Source organism: Chaetodon auriga, chromosome 16, assembly GCF_051107435.1.
Source record: "Chaetodon auriga isolate fChaAug3 chromosome 16, fChaAug3.hap1, whole genome shotgun sequence".
NCBI classification, from domain to species: Eukaryota; Metazoa; Chordata; class Actinopteri; order Chaetodontiformes; family Chaetodontidae; genus Chaetodon; species Chaetodon auriga.
Window position 1 is genome coordinate 23,814,980 of NC_135089.1, and position 23,232 is coordinate 23,838,211.

Sequence of the window (23,232 nt, forward strand, 5' to 3'; positions counted from 1 at the left end):
GCTCTGGTTTTACACTGTGAGGATCAACAACATACACTACTTCAAATTACATATTCTATTTATAATTAGGTTTTTATATACTACATATATACAACCTCAAAACATTTCAAGTCAAAATTACTTTTAAATTTCATGTTGCATTAAATCTTTAAAAACTTTGAAAGTGCTTTTCCTGAAGAAAATGCACGTTAGAGCTGCAAGCTGTTAACTGCTGCTGCTCCCCACCGTGGCTGCTGTCAGCTGCAACCTGCTGCTACAGCAGCAATTTTTCACATCTTTTAGCACCTCATACATGTGAAATTGTACTTTGGTGCAACAGACATGCTGAGCATTCCCATTTGTACAACTTTGCTGAATTTGGTTGCCATTCAATAATACATTATAGAGATACAGCAATTAAAAAGTTTGGTGGTCATGTGACGATGGCTCCCTACAGGATGTGTTTGCACTGAGCTCCCGCTCCCACTCATCTTTAATCATATTTAATTATTCAGTTGCGTGACACAAGAAGAAAAAGCTCCCTTTTGACGACAAGCAACGTCGAAACAGACGAAAATCAACCTATGAAGTATGATGACTGCAACGACTGCTAGCCAAACAATAGACTCGCCATCAACAGGTGAGGAGCCCTCACCAGCAGTTTTCTGCAAGTTCACTGGAACTTTGGAAAGGATATCGACGACGTTGGAAGGCCAGTCGAAACACATTACTGAGGCAGAGCAGAGAGTGTCGGATGTGGAGGACATGGTGACCGGTCTGGATGGAAGACTTGCTGAAGCTGAGAGGAAAATTAAGGTAATGGCCGATTGCATGGATGATATGGAGAACAGGAGCAGACGGGATAACATTCGTGTTCTCAACCTGAAAGAAGGCACTTTGGCTACCCGGTGCCAAAAGCCGTATTAAAATTGACTGGGTGCAACGTAGCTTGGGGCCATGGGGCATGCGTCCACGCCCGGTGAATATTAAACTTCACAACTCCAGGGATAAACCGAGGATAATGGCACCAGTGAGGGTGATGCCTAATCTGGAATATGAAGGCCAGCGGCTCTTCATACATCAAGACCTGTCAACTGCGGTTCAAGATGTGCCAGTCGCTGATTGATAAGGGTATCTGCTTCAATATGCGCTTCCTGGCTACACTGACCATGAACCACAACGGCACCGAGCACAAGATCAAAACAAGAAGTGATGCAGAAAACTTTCTCAACACACTGGAATAAAGTTGGACAGGGTCCACTTTCAATCTATGGCTTGCTTCTTGTTTGATCCGGGGATTACATGACACAGCTCATTAAGGACCACGTAAGTCTGTTATGACAGCATTGTGCGAGCACTTCAGTCACTGAAAGGCGTAAATAGTCCTGACTCTGTTGTTTTTTCTTGCTTTTTCATTATTCACAGTGTGATTTAGTCACCTCTTCATAATGTTTACCTTGATATGTTAAAAATAAATGAGGGGCCCTTTTGTGGCTCATAACTCCAGCTGAAGATGTTTTTTGTTGATAGATGCCATCATACCAAGAATTGTAACAGGCAAGTAGTAACGTTCTGTTGTGGGAGTGGGGGTGGGATATGGAGGGTTTTTTGTTTTTTGCTCCAGAAGTGGAAACTCCTTCTAGCAGCATGTGCTCCTATAGCACTACCCAGTGGGTAACTTTTTGTTTTGGTTTTGTTTTGATTGTTCATAATTTTCATACTTCTACTTTGTACTTACACAAACAATGTACTCTTACATTGTTTTCTCAGTATGGAGAAGGTTTCAGTTATTCTCCCATCATTAGAAGATGGAAATGTTCATACCAGCACAGCTCATCCAGTTGATCTGCCAAGTAATATTTTGTTGTACTATATCTGTCATAATGGGTCATCATTTCTCTGCTTGATCTGGATCATTTTTTTTTTATTGTTTGAGCAATCAGCTACCTAATGAGTAACACAAAAATCGTAACAGTGAACGTCAAGGGAATCAACCATGTTGTTAAGAGGCGCAAAATACTTTCCATGCTTAAAAAAGATAAGGCACAAGTAGCATTACTACAGGAGACCCACCTTACAGATCTTGAACATTTAAATCATTTAAATTTCAAATAAAGCGTGATTGGGTGGGCCAAATTTATTACTCGTCTTTCAACTCCAAAAGTAGAGGGGTAGCAATACTTATTCACAAACATTCAACATCTTCAGAATTTGGTGTGGCACTACCTTGGTTCACTTGTGGACATTGTGTTGCTCACCAACTTCTCCTTGATGCATCAAGCCTGCAATAAATACTTCTGCACAAGACATCTGAAGTCTCCTGGTGAACACCTTCCTTCAGCTCACAATTTCCACTACAAACGAGACATTGTTACTTTAGAGATTTTAAAGAATCTTTTTCCACCTCTGTGTTAAAGAAGTTGGGGGCAGCCAAATCTGCTTTAGATCAACTGCTAACTCAAAAAGCTGAATCAGCAATATTTTATGCCAGGCATGTTCTGTAAAACGAAATATAGCTGAGCCTTATTGTTGGTTTTCACCCGGACCTTTTTGTATGTAACACACTTCCTGTTTTCTGGAGTAAACCTGCTTGCAACGTGCTAGCTTAGCTTCCATCTCATCTTTGTTAACATTAAGTAAGAGAGTTAACATAACGAGGCATAGATTGTTTGAATCCGGCAACAAATCTGGCCGGCTACTTGCTCGATTAGCCCAGGGCAAGACAGGGTTGTATGCAATACCCTCACTTAGAGACAAGAAGGGTGAGCAGCATTTTAAAACCAAAACTATCAGTAGAATTATAAAAGAGTTCTACCCGGAATTATATTCTTCTGAGTGTCAAAATAAGTCAATTTTAAGAAATATCTTTTTGGACAGAATCAATCTCCCTATCTTATCTGTAGAAACCAGTAAAGATCTGTGTAGGCCGATCACAGCCCAGGAAGTCCTGGAGACAATTAAGACTCTACAGAGTGGGAAGGCTCCTGGCCCTGACAGGTTTGGGCCCAAATTTTGTGCTGTACAGGTCTCCGGCTGCGAGGATCCTGGTAAATGATTCAGTGTCTGACACTTGCAGAGGCTGTTAGGACCCACCAGGGGTTTTCTGGTGTCAAGGAGATAGGAGATAATGAATATAGAATCTCGCTCTACGCTGACAATATATTACTGTTTATTACTAATCCTAAGAAGTCCATCCCTGCTTTAATATTGATAATAATGAATTTGACCTGATTTCAGGGTATACGATTAACTATAACAAGTCAGAAGCCTTACCATTGGGTGACTTTGGGGATTGGGAAACTCCTTTCAGTTTCCCATTCAGGTGGTCAACCTCAGGTTTAACCTACCTGGGCATATGAGTTTCAGCAGATATTAAAGAGCCGTACAAACTAAATTTTAAAGCGACCTTGACATCAGTTAAAAGTGACCTTAACAGGCGGTTTGATCTCCCATCGTCATGGATGGGTAGAATACGTTTGATTATGAATATACTTTCCAGGATTTTATACCCCATGCAAATGCTACCACTTAAGATCAATAGGAGAGTCATTTTAGATATTGAAGGTTTCCTGCCAAAATTTATATGGCACGGAAAGAAATCTAGATGAAGACTTTACAACTGCCAATAGACAGGGACAAGCACTTCCTAACTTTCTATATTACAATTGGCCTTGTCATGTAATAATATCAAGTTGGCTTAAATATTTTCTGCATCATGGGGAGCCCCCCTACGAATGCATGGCCCCTCTCTCACTTTCTAGCCTCATTTCAACTGACATAAGGGAACTCCAAGGAGAGGTTAAAAACAACTCATGCTACGCACACTTAAGATTTGGCGTGATATCACTACACACCCAGGTCGGAGAGATTTTTCATCTGCATTGCAACCTTTAATTAGTAATAAAGCTTTCCCTCCAGACATAGGAAAGAGTATTTTTGATGACTGGTACTCGAAGGAATTAAGATTTGTTTCTGATTTATTTGAAAATGGTACCTTCATGTCATTCAAACAAATTCAGAACAGTACCAAATTTCCTCCTCCTTGAACTCACACCTTACCATGGTGTAGGAGTTTGAGTACCTGAATGATCCTAGAGGCTGGAGTTGTCCGCGGTGAGAGGCGGTGAGCTGGTGTGGGCTTGCTTATAGCCCCCCAGCTCAGCCGCCATGTGTTGGAGTTCTCCCCGCTGAGTGAGAGGGTCGCTTCCCTGCGCCTTTGGGTCGGGGATAGGTCTCTCACTGTTGTTTCGGCCTACGGGCCGAGCAGCAGTGTAGAGTACCCGGCCTTCTTGGAGTCCCTGGTAGGGGTACTGGAAAGTGCTCCAACCGGGGACTCCATTGTTCTGCTGGGGGACTTCAATGCTCACGTGGGTAGCGACAGTGATACCTGGAGGGGTGTGATTTGGAGGAACAGCCTCCCCGATCTGAACCCGAGCGGTGTTCTGTTATTGGATTTCTGTGCTAGTTACAGTTTGTCCATAACGAACACCATGTTCAAGCATAAGGGTGTCCATCAGTGCACGTGGCACCAGGACACCCTAGGCCGGAGGTCAATGATCGACCTTCTAGTCGTATCATCTGACCTTGGGCGGTATGTCTTGCACACTCGGGTAAAGAGAGGGGCTGAGCTGTCAACTGATCACCACCTGGTGGTGAGCTGGATCTGCTGGCATGGTAGGAAGCAGGATAGACTTGGCAGACCCAAACGTACCGTGAGGGTCTGTTGGGAACGTCTGGCAGAACCCGCTGTCAGGGAGGTCTTCAACTCCCACCTCTGGGAGAGCTTCAACCAGATTCCGAGGGAGGTTGGAGACATTGAGTCCGAATGGACCATGTTCTCCACTTCCATTGTTGATACAGCCGTCCGTAGCTGTGGCTATAAAGTCGCTGGTGCCTGTCATGGCGGCAACCCCCGAACCCCATGGTGGACACTGGAAGTAAGAGATGCCGTCAAGCTGAAGAAGGAGTCCTATCGGGCCTGGTTGGCTCATAGGATTCCTGAGGCAGCTGATGGATACCGGCAGGCCAAGCGTGTGGCAGCTCGGGCGGTTGTAGAAGCAAAAACTCAAGTCTGGAACGAGTTCAGGGAGGCCATGGAGGAGGACTACTGGTCAGCCCTGAAGAAATTCTGGCAAACCGTTCGGCGCCTCAGGAAGGGGAGGCAGCTCTCTGTCAACACTGTTTACAGTGGAGATGGGGAGCTGTTGACCTCGACTGGGGATATTGTTGGGCGGTGGAAGGAATACTTTGAGGATCACCTCAATCCCACTGTCATGTCTTCTGTAGAGGAAGCAGAGACTGGGGACTCGGAGGTCGATTCACCCATCACCTGGGCTGAAGTCACTGAGGTAGTTTGCAAGCTCCTCGGTGGCAGGGCACCGGGGGTGGATGAGAGGGGGACCGGAGGGTGTGTTCCAACTATCGGGGAATCACACTCCTCAGCCTCCCTGGGAAAGTCTATTCCGGGGTACTGGAGAGGAGAATCCGGCCGATAGTCGAACCTCGGATTCAGGAGGAACAATGCAGTTTTCGTCCTGGCCGTGGAACACTGGACCAGCTCTATACCCTCCACAGGGTGCTTGAGGGTTCATGGGAGTTTGCCCAACCAGTCCACATATGTTTTGTGGACTTGGAGAAGGCATTTGACCGTGTCCCTCACGTCATTCTGTGGGAGGTGCTCCGGGAGTATGGGGTTGGAGGCCCTCTGCTGAGGGCTGTACAGTCCCTGTACAACCGGAGCACGAGCTTGGTCCGCATTGCCGGCAGTAGGTCGGACCTGTTCCCGGTACATGTTGGACTCTGGCAGGGCTGCCCTTTGTCACCGGTTCTGTTCATTATTTTTATGGACAGAATTTCTAGGCCCAGCCAGGGGCCAGAGGGGGTTCGGTTCGGGAGCTGGCAGATTTCGTCTCTGCTTTTTGCAGATGATGTTGTCTTGTTGGCTCCCTCGAGCCAGGACCTTCAGCATGCACTGGGGTGATTCGCAGCAGAGTGTGAAGCAGCTGAGATGAGAGTCAGCACCTCCAAGTCCGAGGCCATGGTTCTCGAGCGGAAAAAGGTGGCTTGCTCCCTCCAGGTTGGGGGAAAGTTCCTGCCTCAAGTGGAGGAGTTTAAGTATCTTGGGATCTTGTTCACGAGTGAGGGAAGGATGGAGAGTGAGATTGACAGGCAGATCGGTGCAGCGGCAACAGTAATGCAACGGCATTACTGTTGCCGCTGCTGTACTCGTCTGTCGTGGTGAGGAAGGAGCTGAACCGAAAGGCGAAGCTCTCGATCTACCGGTCAATCTACGTTCCTACCCTCATCTATGGACATCAACTTTGGGTCATGATCGAAAGAACGAGGTCCCGGATACAAGCGGCTGAAATTAGTTTCCTCCGCAGGCACTAAGGGCGCTCCCTTAGAGAAAGGGTGAGGAGCTCTGTCACCTGGGAGGAGCTCGGAGTAGAGTCGCTGCTCCTCCACATCGAGAGGAGTTAGCTGAGGTGGCGCGGGCATCTCTATTGGATGCCCCCTGGACGCCTCCCTAGGGAGGTGTTCCAGGCATGCCCCACCGGGAGGAGGCCCAGAAGACGACCCAGGACACGCTGTAGTGACTATGTCGCTCGGCTGGCCTGGGAATGCCTCGGGATCCCCCCAGAAGAGCCAGAGGAAGTGTCCGGGGAGAGGGAAGTTTGGGCGTCCCTGCTCAGACTGCTGCCCCCGTGACCTGGCCCCGGATGAAGCGGGAGAAGATGGGAAGATGGATGGATGGATGGATGGATGGATACAAAATTTCATGTAATCACTTTTTTGATTTTCTCCATGTGAGGCATTTCGTAAAATCATATTTTACATTTCCAAATAACCAACCATTTTTAAGTTCTATTGAAAACTTCCTTCTAAATTTTAATGTAACTGCCTTTAATGACAAGAAATGTATTTCTCTTTTTAATGAAAAATAAATCTCTTTCAATTCTGCTAATGCTGACAGGACTAGGGAGCTCTGGGAAAAGGATTTGGAGGTCAAAGTTATTACAGAGGCATGGTCAGATGCTTTAATATCTGCTAAGAAGGTATTTACATGCAATAGACTCCAGAAGAGTCAATACAGAATTTTACAGGCTGCAGCGCACTTCTCACTTTCTTCACAAAATGAATCCCCAGATTTCCCCCTTCTGTATTTAAAAAAAGAAGTTGGAACACACTACCACTCTATTTGGCAGTGTCCATTAATATTCAGATATTGAAAAAATATCACTAAGGAGCTTGGTTCTATTTTTCACAAAACAGTTGCGTAGATCCTTCTAAGTTTCTGAGTTTCTTCTAAGTACACCTACGAGGCAGCTCTCTTTATCCACTGGACAGCTCACTTTAATGTGTAAACTCCTGCTCTTAGCAAGGTGATGTGTTCTGTTCCAGTGGATTCATGAGAAGCCTCCCTCAGTCACACAGTGGTACAGAGAAACATTTAAGGTTTTTCCTATGGAACATCTTAATGCTACTTTAAAAGGTAACAACAATGCCTTCTATAACATATAGCAACACCTTCTTGATTATCTTCCCAGTGATCTGGTCCATTTATTGCAGAAAGGGCATCCGCCCCTCGTCTTTACAAATAAAACAAGGATTGTTAAATCTCATCCTTTGACATGACTTCAATGTAAACTAAAATTTATATGATATGATCCAAATCAAATCAAATGTTTTGATGTAACCCATTGTAGGGGAATTACCTCTAAATTAATGTTACATTCGTTAATATTACTAGGGGCACCAACCTTCGTCAGCTACGAAGGATTTTGTATATTATATCTGTTAAAGCTGATGTAGTGAACGAATGAATCAACAGTAGATCAGTCTGATAATCTAAGACGTGAACTCTCAGTACAGGGATTGCTTATATCCAGCTCAAAAGGACACCGTCGGACAATGACTTGTATGCAAAAGATTATTTATGAAACACAATAATGAGATGAATATGAATCATGAATAATACGATAGATTATATGGATGATATAGATTAACACAAACACTGCACAGAGGAACTTATGGCAAGAGGATGGTAAAATGAGTTTGGCGATAGTGAGAAGTAGATTTTTAAAGGGAAATGGGGACGCGAATATGAAGTTAACTTGTTGAATGAACGATTTAGAGAATTTAGACAAATTAACAATATCTCAACCTCACGGACCAACTTTTATTCAAACCGCTTAAATATGCCTACTTTGTCAGCGATGTCCCTGTAGATGTCTGTTCCGAACTAACACGAAGAGGCTCCGCGCCGTTGTCTGTCACTTTGGCCCGTACAGCAGTCTGCAGGACGAATCAAGCAAACCGCTGATGAGAGCTGGTGCTGGACAGGGGTATCTCGGGAGCTGAGGGTCTTCGGTGTCGGTTACAGACGAGGAACGGCTTCTGATGGTTCTTTAACCCGGACCAGCGGGTCAGCAGCAGGCTACAGGTCTTCGGTGCGGTCAGCTAGTTGTTGGCCGTTTGGCAAGGCTTTTGATTACTAATAATAAGATTGAGAAATTCTTCGATGGCCGGTCAAAAATGTCTCCAAAGTTATTATTACGTGACTAGACTTTAACAACAAAAATAGGAATTATGCGGCTTGGCGTGGCGAGCAAAAATGAAAGTTTCACGAAGATTAGAAAAGTGCGTTTTCTGCAGAATTAAATCAGGCCACTCTGCGTAGTTGTGAGCAGCAGCAAAAAGACTGAGAAAACGACGGAGCGGAAAATACTTGAAAACTAAAGACAAAGAACTTAACACAAAAATTAGATTAACTAAAAGAAAGGAAAAACAAGAACTAGAACAAGACGAAAAGGAAAACTGAACAAGACGAAAAAGAAAACTTAACTAGACGAAAAAGGAAACACAACTGAACTAAAGTCCGCGATGCGTGACTAACCTTTTCATCGCTCCAGGGCGTGTCTAATCAATAGGACGTCACGCATGTAGGATGGTTAATTAATGATTCATACGAGGGACTCATCTGCTTCTCACTATGGTCAATCGAATATATTTTAAATGATCAATTTTCAATGGCACTTCAACAACAACATGTGCGTTCGCTACATGCGTTAGACAATTCTTATGAATAACGACAACATTAAACAATGAACATGGTAACATTTCCTAATACTAATCCTAACAAACATGATGATTAAGGGTATAACTACTTTAATATGATGAAGGAATAAAGAAGGGCAGACTATATTTGCCGAAATGATTATCGCTATTACGGTTACTTATTAATAAATGTATCCGCTAAGCACATTCAACCTAACTGCTACGAACCTCTAGATGGCGGTATGGTTACATGGTAGAAACTCAGAGAAAACCTTTGAAATAGTTTAATTCACAGTTTCGTCATTCTGTAAGTTAGAAAAACCAGGAAAGCATTGTTATTGTACTGATCACGAGCTGAGCAATGTAATTACATCTACAGTTAAATCAAACATTGAGATTTGGTTAATTTGGTAGGTTAAGCAAAAGACACACAGACATACAGAACAGTTTGCTTCAGGAATGTTCAATTTACAACCCATCAGCATTATCTGGTTTGGAGATTCCTTTGAGACATGGCATTCGTCCATCCAGGCAGTTTTATTGTCCTTAACTCCCATGGGCTATCAAGAAAGAGTTAGCACCTCCATGAGAATGTCTTGACCAAATGTAAATTAGAAGTAAAAGTGTTGTCAGTGACTCTTGTTGCCCTGAAAGAGTGTGATAAGAGGTCTCTCAACCAGACATCCTGTCTCTGCCTGGGTTCACACCTTTCTGTGAACCTTCCAGATGGTCAATAACTCTTAAAAGTCTGATTGTTTTATCACTACACTTCTCCTGAGCAATGCAAAGAGGTGAGAGAAGGGTCAGCTACAGACCAGTTCTGCTACACCATGTACGTTATTGCTTTTCTTTTTTGTTTGTTGCAAATTTGCAAGAGCTGTGTTGTCTGGTTCTTTGTTTGTTAATGAAAACTCAATAAAATACTATTAAAAAAAAAAAAAAGTTTTATAGTGGTGTTTTACTAATGGCCACAAGGTGAGGCTATTGGTGCTGTGCTTCAATATATCGTACATATGCTCATGGACAACTTGTTTCCTAAGTTTCACTTTATTTAAGTCCACAGAATTGAATATCATGTTTCAAACATATCATGTAACAGCCCCTGTGGGTAGAACTGAATGAAATGTTACACACTTGTGAAATGTGGCTATATGTACGACATTCCCAAATTTGGTTGCAATCCAATTTAGTAATGACGTGCTAGGGCCTGTTAAGTGCATCAGATCACATTTTGAAAAGTCTGGTAACCAATTACAAAGCGATACCCAAAATGAATTCATAAGTTTTGTTCGGGGTTATCTAAATATTGTATGTAGCCCATCTGGTGAATATTCGAAGAAATAAGTGCCAAAACAAGCAAAAAAATGTGTTTACCAGAAAATCCAAAATGATGGAAGAATTTCGTAAGCAGAAATGGGTGTGGTATATAGTTAATATTGTTGATGAGTTATTATTCAAAACATAACAATGTAACAACTGACAACATGGTGGTGCTACTGGTACCATGTTTTCATATGTTAAGCATTTCCAGTAAATACGAATATTTAAGCACTGGTAGTTGTTGAGATTTCAACTTTCAATATATAAAATCACTGAAAAACAGATACAGATAGACCATTTTAATACCATTTTGAAATTCCAGAATTGTCCATGGGTCCCCACTAAGCTTGTGTTACCATCTGGGGACTTGTATTTTCAAAATTCTGCCTCTACCAGAGCACCTAGTATGAGCTCCTGTTTCCTGGTTTGGACTCAGTATGTGCATATGTGTCTGTCTGTACAAAATCCCACAAAAACAGAAATACAAGTCTCTCTGTGTGTATTTCTCTCTCTCTCTTTCTCTCTCTCTCTCTCTGTACATGAGTTGTATTTGTTTGTTTGCGTCTTTCTATGCATGTGTTTTACTGTATGTGTGCGTGTTTGCATGTTACTGTGTGTTTATGTGTGTGTCAATGCGTATTTCTAAGTGTGTGTGTGTGTGTGTGTGAGACAAAGAGAGATACGTCTGAAATGTAAATTAAAGTTGAAACAGCTGAAGGCTATTGACAGTTAAAAACGACAGAGGTCCAACTGCCAAAAATAGCTTAACATCAATGCACTAATCAGAACGGGAAGAGAGAGTGAGGCAGAGGGAGAGAATGACAGATAGTAAGAGATACAGAGAGTGAAAGAGAAATTTTGAAAACAGCTTAATATTTTTAAAAGTATAAAAACTAGAATTAAAGGCTGAATTGAAGCATAAGTGTGTGTGTTTCTGTATGTGTGTGTATGTGGCCATGTAATACTCACCTAGTGGGGACATAAATCTGTTTACACAGTTACATTGTGGGGTTAGAGTAAGGTTAGGTTTAGGTTAAGGTTAGACAACTAGTGTTTATGGTTATGGTTAGGATGAGTCTCCAGGAGAATGTAAGTCTATGTAATGTCCCCCAAAATGATGGAAACACGACTATATATGTGTGTGTGTGTGTGTGTGTGTGTGTGTGTGTGTGAGAGAGAGAGTGTATCTGAGAGAGAAAGAGATGGTGGGGGGCTGTTAAACCTGAAATAACTCAAAATTTGAATTTATTAAAAGTTTAAAGGGTCTCAAGAAGTAAAATATGTAAATTCAACGAATTCAAATTTAACCACATTTTGTCCCCATCTACTACTGTTATGCCAATATTAATGTTTGGTTCATTGAAATAAGCAATAGGTGATGCCAAGTCTTCTACTGGGAAAACCATTACAGTCAAAAACCTTCTCATGAAGAGAGTGCAACAAGATGACAAGAGTGCCAGTTGAACCTCAAAAGGTGAAAAAAAATTAGAAAACCTGCTGGAAATATGATATTTCTACTTGTTTCATGTATTATGTGAGGAAGATTACATCGGATCAGTGTGGAGTACCGATGAGATATTTTAATCTTCTGACCACTCAGCTAATCATTGGTGTTGTTAGATCAGAATTTTTTTTGAAGAAGATGTCTCCCATCTAGTGCATTAACTCTTTCAGAAAAGGCAAAACCACTTAAGTAATAACATTTTTTTTTTTGGCAGAATTGAGGAGTTTTTTTTTCTAGTTTTGCCATTTCCATCAACCTTTTCCAATGCCATGTACAGAGCCAACAACTCCAACAATTCCCACATGAGCAAGCACTTAGTGACAGAGGTGACGTAAAATGTCCTTTTAACAGCCAGAAACCTCACAATAATTCTTATGACAGTATAAATACTCTCACAGGAATTATCTTACTGGATAAATACTTTCATGTCACTCTGTGACATCCCATAAGTAATGCTGCTTTGTTTCGTCCTCTACACAGCTGCAAAGCCCACTGGGTGCATTTCAGTGTTTTGCCCACCTTACTTTGGATAGTTTTAGGATAGTGCACATGCGCCGACCATGCATGCAGCCTGTTGCAGTCGCTCCTGTTGGTTTTCTTAGTTTTCGAAACTTTTTTGCTTTATTCTTTACTTTTACTGCATGTATTTTTACGACATACATCTTGAAGCTGTGCCCTCTCTAAACATGTTGGTGGAGAGAGTTCTGGTCTGTTTCTTCGCTACGGAATTTCTACTCTCACTGGGACACAGCACTGATGTGCAGCGACTTCATGGCCGCATTGTTTACTCCAGAAATCAGCTGATCGCTCTGAGGCCGGCTGGCTTGTTGGCCAGAACATCAGGGATCCCTGCTGAAATCTGGAGGAAAACACACAGAGGATACATGGGAGGACTGAAACAGCAGAGGAAAAGAGCTGGGTCGAGACAACTGAGCTTTATGGAGAAGAGGAGATACGTGACCCGCCACAAGAAAACCAGCAACAAGTCGGCCCACCTGACTGGTAGACAAGAGTACATGCGCCTGCAACACTGTGTGTCAGAGTGGTCTGCAACACTGGGGCCCCGCAGGGGACTGTCCTCTCTCCCTTCCTCTTCACCCTCTACACCAAGGACTTCAACTATTGCACAGAGACCCGTCATCTTCAGAAGTTTTCTGATGACTCTGCAATAGTTGGATGTATCATTAACGGTGATGAGGATGAGTACAGGGATGCTGTGGACAACTTTGTCACATGGTGTGAGCAGAACCATCTGCAATTAAATGTGGCAAAGACTAAGGAACTTACATACTACTTACATATATATATATACACACACACACACCCACACCCACATACATACTACTGACTGTTTTTTTCTCTCTCTTCTAATTAATTTCTTCCATCTCTTCTATTCTTATAAGGAGCATTCATTCATTCATTCATTCATCTTCCATACGCGGTTATAAGGAGCACCTGTAACAAAACAGTTTCCCCTCGGGGATCAATAAAGTATTTCTGATTCTGATTCTGATTTTGGAATTGCACACTTTGACTAGGATGGCAGCAGTCAGCTCTGTCGTATGCTCTGTCGTACACGTGAATGGACAAAACTCAGTCATTATGTACCTGGTAGAATTTAGGACTTATGAACATTAATCTTTATAACTCTCCTCAGAATCATACCTTTTAAGTTCACCAATTCCTACATACTGGACTTGATTTGTGTGTAAAGAGTGAAAAATGTGAGCTAGCTAGGCTTCTTTGGTATTTGGGTTTTTCTAGAGTTCCAAAACTTATTCTCAATGAATTAAAATAATGTCATCTAAATATGTGAACGAGGTACGAGTGGGTTGAAGTGGAATAACTGAAAAGAGATTGGTTTGGGGGAGTATTATAATTTTGACTGTTGCTTTTCTGCTCATGAAGGATATTGGTAATGTTGTTTAATGCTGACGATTATGATTTAGTTTTTTTATTGGGGTAAAGTTCAGATTAAAGAACTCTGACAGCTTGGGGTAAATGATGATTCCTAAAAATGCTATAATTTCAGTGCACAGGGCTAGAGATGGTGTTTGGGTGGCTGTATCCCTGCCATTTCTGCAGAAGGGAAGGACATTTGATTTGGTACTGTAAGAGTAGCTGGAAATTTTGGAGAATTGTATGAGCTTGACGGTTTCTCAGTAATGATGCAGAAGGGATGTGGAGAACAAGCAATATATAATTTTCATTAACACTAATCGTGTGTTGGATGTCAGCAGTTTGGATACCTGTAATACTGATATGTGATGGATGCTGCTAGTTGTTCAATTAAAATAGAGAACGGGAGAGTGGGTATACTTTCCTAGTGTCAATGTGTTGTGTGAAGCATTGTGATGTTAGTCCGATGGTGCATACTATGGCTGCAGGGGATGTGTTGGAATATTGATCCAGTTAATAAATTAAATCTGACTTTTTGGAGTGTGGAAAATAGAAATTTCCATTTGAATTTATCAAAAGCTTTTTCTATATGCACTGGGCTTATTGATTTAGTATTGTGAAGACTTGAATAATATATTAGGTTGAATAGCCTGCATGTGTTGTTGGAAGAGTGTCTAGCTTCAATGAAACTGGTTTGATCTGGATGTATCATACATGAGGTGACTTAAAATTCTGCAGGCTAGAGTCTTGCTGATGATTTTTACATCTGTATTAGTGAGTGGTAAAGCATGATGAATGGATGGCAAGAGGGGGTCTTTGTTTGGATTCAGAAAGAGTGTCATTACGGCAGTATTAATGTTAGTATGGAGTCCAGAGTTCTGTTTTATGTCAGCTACTTCTATATTCAATAGTGAGAGTAGTAATAGTAAAAGAACTCAGCAAGGGAAGTCCTGGTGCTTTGTTACATGACTAAGTGCACTAGACAATTCACCTGGTGTTAATGTAATGTCACTGAAGTTTGTATTTTCTGAGAGTTTGCTGTGGGGTTATTTGTGGCAACATTCTCTAAATCTTTAATTTGTCTTTCCAGATTATTTCTGATTTTTCCTGTCTGTCTTCTTCTGGTATGCAGAGTATGAGAAATTGCTTGCTGTTTTCCAAAGGAATAATGCCGAGGTAAATGGAGACTCATTTACCTCTAGGAAGGATTCCCACTCTCCTTAAATAAAACTGTCAAAATCTGTCTTTGTGACTGTGAAATTTGGCATAATTGACTGCCTGGTTGCAAAAAAAAAAAAAAAAAATTAATGTGTGAGTATTTGTGGTGAACTGGTGAGAAAAAGAACATAGTTGTTGTAGTCTCCAACTATCATCAAGACCAAAATCATCCAGGACCTATTTAATTGTTTCAGAGAATTTCCAAATATGTATGTTGTCTGAGTTGGTGATGTTGTCTATTGATGGATCCATGACTGTGTTAAAGTCACTACATATTATAACTAGGCAATCAAAGACTAAGAAAAAAATATGTGTTCGCCATAGATATTTCCAGTCATTACTGGACTGTTATCGACTGAGATATTAATTATTATGACTCATTTTTTAGAGTTTGTAATGCTGGTATTATGAGTGAATGACACACTTTTAGTAATTTAAACTCCTTTTTGCCTAACGTAGAAGATTTGACTGAATTGTGGGATTTAAATTTTTAATGGTCTGATTTTGAAAGATGAGTTTCTTGAAGTAAGCATATTTTAGCATCAAGATTATTCCAGATGAATACTTATTTTTGTTTTATTTATTTATTTATTTTTGCTGTACAAATTTCACCAACATTCCAAGATACACATTTTAGTAACAATATGTTATTGTGCAGCTGTTACCATGAAGAATAAAATATTAGTGCTAATGTCTGTCTGTCTGTCTGTCAAACATGTACAATATGTAAGTGTCTGTGTGTGTGTATAAGCATGCACATGTCTACTGTGAGTGTATATGGATCCTTTGGTGATAGTTAAGTTTTTTCTGTTAAATCTTACCTAAACTGATGTGGCTGCCTCACATATATTGCAACATTGTTCCACTTCCTACCAGCAGAGGGCAGTGAGGTACAGTGAAGCTCTCCACCTGTTTGAGGTCACATGTTCAACATTGTATTCTTTCTAGAATTTGAATTCCTCATCTAGAATTGAATGAGTTGTTTGTAGTGGAGATGAACAAATAAATAAGTTATGATAGCAGGTTTACAACTATATACTGAACAGGTACAGATATTAGAGTTGACAAACAATATTTCCAATACTTTTCAAGACTTGTGCAATTCCAAAAAATTCAATCCACTGACAGACTGACTGACAGACACTGACTGACTTACAATTCAAATGCTGTCACAGCAGACTGTCTTCCATTCATGAACCTCGGTAAGGATACTAAGAGATTCTTTTTAATAGCTTGTCTTTGTCATTAGTTTACTGAGCTAGAAACACAAAAAATTAGAGAGAGCAGAAAATGAGAGCTGCTTTGCTCATTCTGTTTTCATGTAGATCATCTGAATGCTTGAGGGCAAATCAGTAGTCCAGAAACCCTGGGGACTTCCTGTTACTGACAGGATGCACACAAAAACATATATTCTTTCTCACTATCCCCACTTTCACATCAACTTATCTACGTAAATTTGAAATACTGTTGCTTCATCTGTAAAAAAGGTTATGGCTCAGAAATAACATCCATGTCCTAGTAATTAAATCAGGGTCAGATTTAGGAAGCCTTTTGTTCTGAATTTTGGGGACATTCATTTGTGGCATCTGCACTTTTCTCTATCATGAATACGCACCACATGAGTATGTGGTTTACTAAAATGAATATAAAGCATATAATATAAAGTAAACAATGAGAAAGTTAACAAATCCAAACTCGTCATTTGTCAGGCCATTTCAACTAATGAATTTATTAATTGTGTGAGTTCCTAGCTACAACAGAATCCCTTCTGTCAGGAGACCCTGGGGCCTTGAGGTGAAATCATTGAAAGTTATGTCAGGCTGGAAGTACAGCTGCCAAGCAGTTCTAACAGTGTGGGTCCTGCTGTTGTGTGCTCAGGCTCTCAAACAGTTTCACAAGAAACTCAAGCCACCCTAGGCCTGACTCTGCTACAGCAACTCTACCCACAGCTTCAGAGGCTGTGACAAAGTTGAGCAGCAATCAAAAGCAGTCAGGAGAGAACGGCCCTGTATTCTTGTTAAGGTTAGGGAATGGGTTGGAGTTAGGCGAGGCGTCTTTTTATTATGCATCAAAGTTGTGTTTATGTGTAGTGTCAAATAGGCTTGAAGCATAAATACATGCTTCTGGTCGTGTTTACGCCCATAACACACAGCTGAGTTGCAAGCCTGCATGGAGCCGCTGCATAGATTAATGTTATTGCATCTGACACATGAGACATGCAGGTAGGAAAAACAAGTCTAATAAAATTTTTGAGCAAAAGTCAAAAGCAGTCATAAGGTAAGCTTATGTTGCCATATAGGCCTAGTTATGCTGAGGCTATAGCACATAGTGCAATTATACAAAACCATTCCATGACTATAAGATATGACACTATTCGTATGTCTACAGTTATTCTGAAGAAAGTTAGCAAGCTTAGTGTAATGCATTACTCCAACACAGACAGTAATACTGCAAAGCAACATTACTTTCAAATGACAGCAACTAGTAATATGTAATATATCAGGACTACAACAGGAGTAATTTATGGCAGTTTGAAATTTTGATGATTTTTGCATCTAATGAGAAAATTCCATAATTTGTCAGGCGTTTAATTGCATTAGCCAAAAACAGATATTCCTGGTTTATCTACGAACAGTTTCTGAATTAATTTTCCAGAATTATTGATTACCGTTATGTATCACAATATGTATCAAAATTCATTATAAAATTACACATATAGTGATGGAGGATTTTATCCATACTGACCACTCCAACGAGGTGTCTTTGGATGTTTCGGTACTAACCAATTGGGATGGAGGAGATCTGAGTGTAGATATCTAGCATGCGGTTGCTGTCCACATCCACCAAGTAGTTCCCCCTGCTCTCCTCATAGTTACAGAAGAAGTTGACCGCACCAACATTCTGGGAAGAGAGAGTGTTCTGTATTAAGCATAACATCCTGTAGACTTGGCAGCAGACACACGACTACCAAATGCACCTGCCATGTGACTCATACAGATAATCATGCTGTGAGTATGAAAAGCAATTGAATGTTACCCAGAGACAGAATGAAGCTCAATTCATCATTACTTGCTGAGCTTTGCTCAAAGAATAGAAAAACATGGACACTGCTAGTTCAGGATTGGACAAATGTTTTTTTATTATTGAGAGTCATATAAAGAGTAATAATAGAAGGAGTAACAGACTAAAATTGTAAATCTGTAGTTTTCAACTCTGATCAAATCTGAGTTTCTAAACCAGAAAACTTCACGTGCCATAGAAACCTTCTATGAAAATAACTACACAACACTACTAAATAGTTAAATGTTTGACATGACAGTAGTGTATTGGTGTGCTCATATATTTAAGAATCAGAATCAGAATATCCTTTATGTGCTTTAGTATGAGTGCACATTCAAAAATCGCACTCAGTGTACTTGCATAGGAAAAAAGGGCTTACAGATCAACAAGGACAAAAAAGTATTTCTGAATCTGATGTTCTTAAATTTCATTTAAATTAGTTTAATACTTTTAAACATTGCATAGTCAGTGCAACTCCCCAATAAAAATATTATGATGTCATGTTAAATCCAACATGCTCTTTCATCACCGCAATGGATTCCTTGCAAACACTCCCCCTTGACTTCTGTGGAAAAAGTACTCATTTTTGAGACTCACTGGCTATCTTAATTTTCAGTTCAGTTTCAGTTTCAGTTCCGCCATGTTCAACTTCATCAGGTAAATGTTTTCATCAACCGATAATGATTGTAGTTAAGTATTTGTTTAAAATGGCAGTGACTTACAGTGTTAAAACTAAAAAGTGCACTGAGAGGTCTTGCCAATACAAGTCTGATCCCCTAAAGGTTGTGATACTGTGTAAAACATAAATAAAACAGAATGTAATCATATGCTAATCCTTTTTGACACGTATTCAATTGAAAACATTACAAAGGCAAAATACCTATTGTTTTATCTCATTTAAACTTCATTGAATGAAGCTAGTGTAGAAGCGAATTCTCAATAACCACAACGGCACAAATCATTGACATGAAAGTCTCTAATTGAAATATACAGTATTTGTTTACTGATCTACAAATACTAATTAAAACGAAGATTTTAAATCCTCCCTCGAAAGTCTTTGAATATACATGTCAAATTGCAGAAAACTGCGTAATAACTTTCTTTTTTTTGCCACCCACTGTAATTGTACCCCCTGTAGAATTCTGGCTTGAACACCTAAACCTCTTTCCATAGTTGAAAAACATTCTGACACACAAGTCTTCTAGTTGACATATCATGATGTATCCCTGAGATTGCAAAAGTTGTCCCCCACTATGACACACCTGGTGTCATAACACCAGTTGTTTCCCACACATTTTCATCCCCAACACCCCGTGTCTGTTGAGTCAGGCCATTATCAATCTGATATCATTTGGTCTGATCCCACCATCAAATTCAGATTCTGCTTTAAAACTTATATATACTATATACACAGCAGTGGTTCCCAAACTTTTTCTGCAGGGCCCTCCTTTTGTAGATTTAATTTGTCAAAGTGAGTTGAGCATTTGAAGGCACAGATGCTCGTCTCTCCTAATTACCCACGGTTGTACTGGTGAAGCCGAGGGTGAGATATGCCTCGTCATATTTTCTTGTCATTGTTTTGGTAGTTGTGACATTTGCTGTAGGTTCATCTTCTGCTTTACGTTTACCTGGCAGTCCTTTCACAAAATTGTCCATGATTTGCTAGCAGGACAGAAGAGGGGTGCATCCTTTATATCTTTATATTTAGCCTCGCCACGTCCCCCCCGTCATATCCCCCCCCGGTTTCAAAACCACTGATATACATTTGCACAGCTCTTGGAACTTTGCACTGAGTTTATACATCCAGCTGACAGTCCTTACACCAAAATGCAGGCATGCGATCGATATTCACAATTCACATCATGCTACTGTTTTCATGCCACTCAACAATTGGTGGCAGGAAAGTTCAAATATAGGGTGAAATATAAACTAATGTTGAAATGACTAACTGAACTAAAAGGTATCATCTATCCATCCATTAGAATCAGTTAAGCTTTATTTCACAAGATGGTATGTATCATCACTGATTGCCATTTCAAGTGTGATTATACTGAACAGTATGGTTTACTTGTGCCAGGTGAAATATAGCCTGCAGCATGCAAGATGTGGTGTCAGCCAAAAAGTCAGCTTGATTTAGTTATTATTTCTTCTTTTCATTAATAATATCTCGATGTGTATATGAGAAAGAGATTGTGTGTTTCAGTTAAGCAGACACGCGCTGGTATTTCTAAGGATGTAAACAACTGAATAGGGTAGTACAGGTGTCATAAACATGGAATTCTTTTGTTTTTATTACTGTATGGATTTCAAGTTTTTTAGTGCTCAGGTGAAGCAGGTAGTCAGTGGATGGAAATGGACTCCATTTAGTAAGTTGTTTATTATGTTAAAAAAAAAAAACAAAAAACTACCCATTGTTACTTGTGGACCCGGTGCTTTCCTTCAGTCCTTCAAATATGGCACAGCAACACTCACAATGACAATTTAAATTTAGTTTTTACATGTGTAAAAACATTGGTGAAAGATGATTCTGCAAATATTTACACACATATCACTTGTGTAAAAAGAAGCTCCTGGGAGGCTGCAGATTTCTACCTAAGAGCTGCATACTCAAGAGTGTATAGTGCTGCTGTATGTGGAATACCATCGTTAACTCTCAAAGGTTTCATTGACTTAATATATTTGGAGTTCCCATCTGGCCACATAAGAGGGATTCTAGAGAGCAAATTGATTCTGATTTGATTTACGTCACAAAATAGTTTAAAATCTACTGGAGCAGCATTTTCATACTCTTGGTGTATAACTATACACATCATCATCTACACCAAGCACATGCACACACACAAATACGCACAATTACTGCTCACCTGAATGTCTCCCAGCTGTTTTGTCAGCGCCTACAGATTGAGAAAAAAAACTTAGCTATAGTTAGTAATACCTAAGGACAGGATAGAGTATACTGATTTGTGTGTGTGTGTGTGCGTCTGTGTGTTACTTGTGATCTTGGGCCAGGAACTGAAGTTTTCATGGAGGGACCATCATAGTCAAACTCCACCTGGGTCTTCGGCGCTGCCTTACTGACATATCTGCATGCTGGTGGGCAAAACATAGAAAAAAATCATATACAATAAGATAGAACTTTATTTACCCTGAGGGAAACTGTTAAGTAGCAGTTGTAGAACAAAGTAGGAGCAAGTATAAAGAAAAATTACAACCACGGAGTAGTATCCCTCAGCCAATGAGTCAACAGTTGAGCTCATAGTGACTTTGAGCCTTGATCTTAGCCCATCAAAATTTAACCTGGTCATTCTTGATTCCAAACGAACGTTTGTTCCAAATTTGAGGAAATTCTCTCAAGACATTCCTGAGATATCACGCTCTCCCTAATTGAACGAAGGGATGGATGTGATCACAGCTCCAACCACAGCTGTCATCCAGCATAAAATATCAATAAACAGATTCCCAAATACACATACACACATACATGCGTGATTACACACGGACACACACACACACACACGCACATGCGCGCGCGCGCACACACACACACACACACACACACACACACACACACACACAGGTAGCTGTCTAGCTAGACAGATAGATGGATAGACGGATACATAGATAGATATGAGAAGTGGCAAAGTTATGTACAATATCAAACCTTAAGTATAGTATAATTGAAATTGTAATCAGATAGACAATCCAGAGAGAAAGAGAAACTAAACAATGAGAGCAGAACAGAGCTGAAATGGAGGCTAGAGCCACCACAGCACCCCATTCCTCTGATGTCCATCTCTCAGTATGATGTGGATGAGTTGTAAAATTTGATTGCCAAAGGAAGAAAGGATGTCCTTGTTCAGTTCTACAACAGGTTCATTTGGAAGAGCAAATACTGTATCCTCAACCAATATAAGGTGGTCCACAGTATCAAAAGCATCACTGAGACCTACTATTACCTACCTACTAATACAGAACATTATCCAGCATCACTGTGCATTAACAGGTCACTTAAAACGCTTAGAAGAAGAAGATCTGTTTCTGTTGAATCCAACTGACAGACACCAGACTGAAACTCTGCACTCATTTTTAATTTTTGTGGTTGAACAGCACCTTCTCTAAAATAAGATGGGACATAGCAAGATGTCAATGAATTATTGATATGATAGAGAACACACAAGGATCTGGAATTTCTCCTTCGGGAGACTAATAAAGGCATTCTGATGAATGGAACCAAGCCCATTTTTTTAAGCAAAGAATTGAGTACAATGTCAAGGGGACTAAAGGGAGTTTTGATTTTACTAGATAGATTAGTGAGCTTTTGTAGATGAGTATGAGTATGTACGAAATGGAACAGGAACGAAAGGCAGTGCTCATTAAAAGCTTGTACTGGAGAATCCATATCACTATTAGACACAGTAACAGTTTTCTATTCCCTATTAAAATAAAAAGGCAACTGAAAACCCAGCTGCAGAGAGAGAGTTTAGGATGCAAGAGTTAATTTCATAATGGCAAGGTAAAACACACAAGTTATAAGAAAATTACAAAACAACTATGATCAAAAGTAGAAAAACCAACATTAACATTATACCAGGAATAAAAACAAGGTCCTGAGAATTTCCTCTGATGTGTGTAGGGCCTGTTAGTTAAATGGTGAGTGAAATTAGAAGACTCAGTGATAACACTGAATCTAACGTTTGCATTCAGGAACAAAAAAATAAGTAACCAATAAATAAATAATACTTCATAAGTAAGTAACAATAATAGAGTAATAATAAACAATGTAGAATTTGTAAAAGTAAATATGTAAGCTGTGTGTATTACGCTAGAATAAATAGGAACTTTCTATATAGAAACATATCTGTTGTGCAACATTAAACATCAAGTAACAAATATCCCTTTGAGTATACTAGTATATACAAGGGAAGTGTACTCCTTGAAGACTGGCTACAACATTTGCATGCTTCTGCCTTTCGAACTGGATGCGATGTGGGCGCACTTTAGATGATGTCATTGTTTTCAAGACACTTGATTGATGAAATGCATTGTTACTCACTGAAATACGTGTGGGAAAGGTGAAATGCAGTATGGGGTTGGAGTGACAATGGCTGACAACCTGAGCGAGGGGAGGACAATGATGCGGAATGCAGTAGTTTGAGGACAAAAACCAATTCATTAGAAGATTCAGACCCAGATTA

At 40.3% G+C, this 23,232-nt stretch overlaps 1 protein-coding gene across 1 annotated transcript in view; it reads right to left on the minus strand.

The window, feature by feature from the left end:
* The window catches only part of abat (4-aminobutyrate aminotransferase), an 85,116-nt gene that overhangs the window by 30,101 nt on the left and 31,783 nt on the right, over nt 1-23,232 (minus strand). The window contains exons 4-6 of the mRNA XM_076751844.1: nt 21,030-21,127; nt 20,902-20,931; nt 17,761-17,878 (exon numbers count right to left, since the gene is read on the minus strand). Of these exons, the coding sequence (XP_076607959.1) occupies nt 17,761-17,878; nt 20,902-20,931; nt 21,030-21,127 (246 nt within the window). The remainder of the gene's footprint in view (nt 1-17,760; nt 17,879-20,901; nt 20,932-21,029; nt 21,128-23,232) is intronic.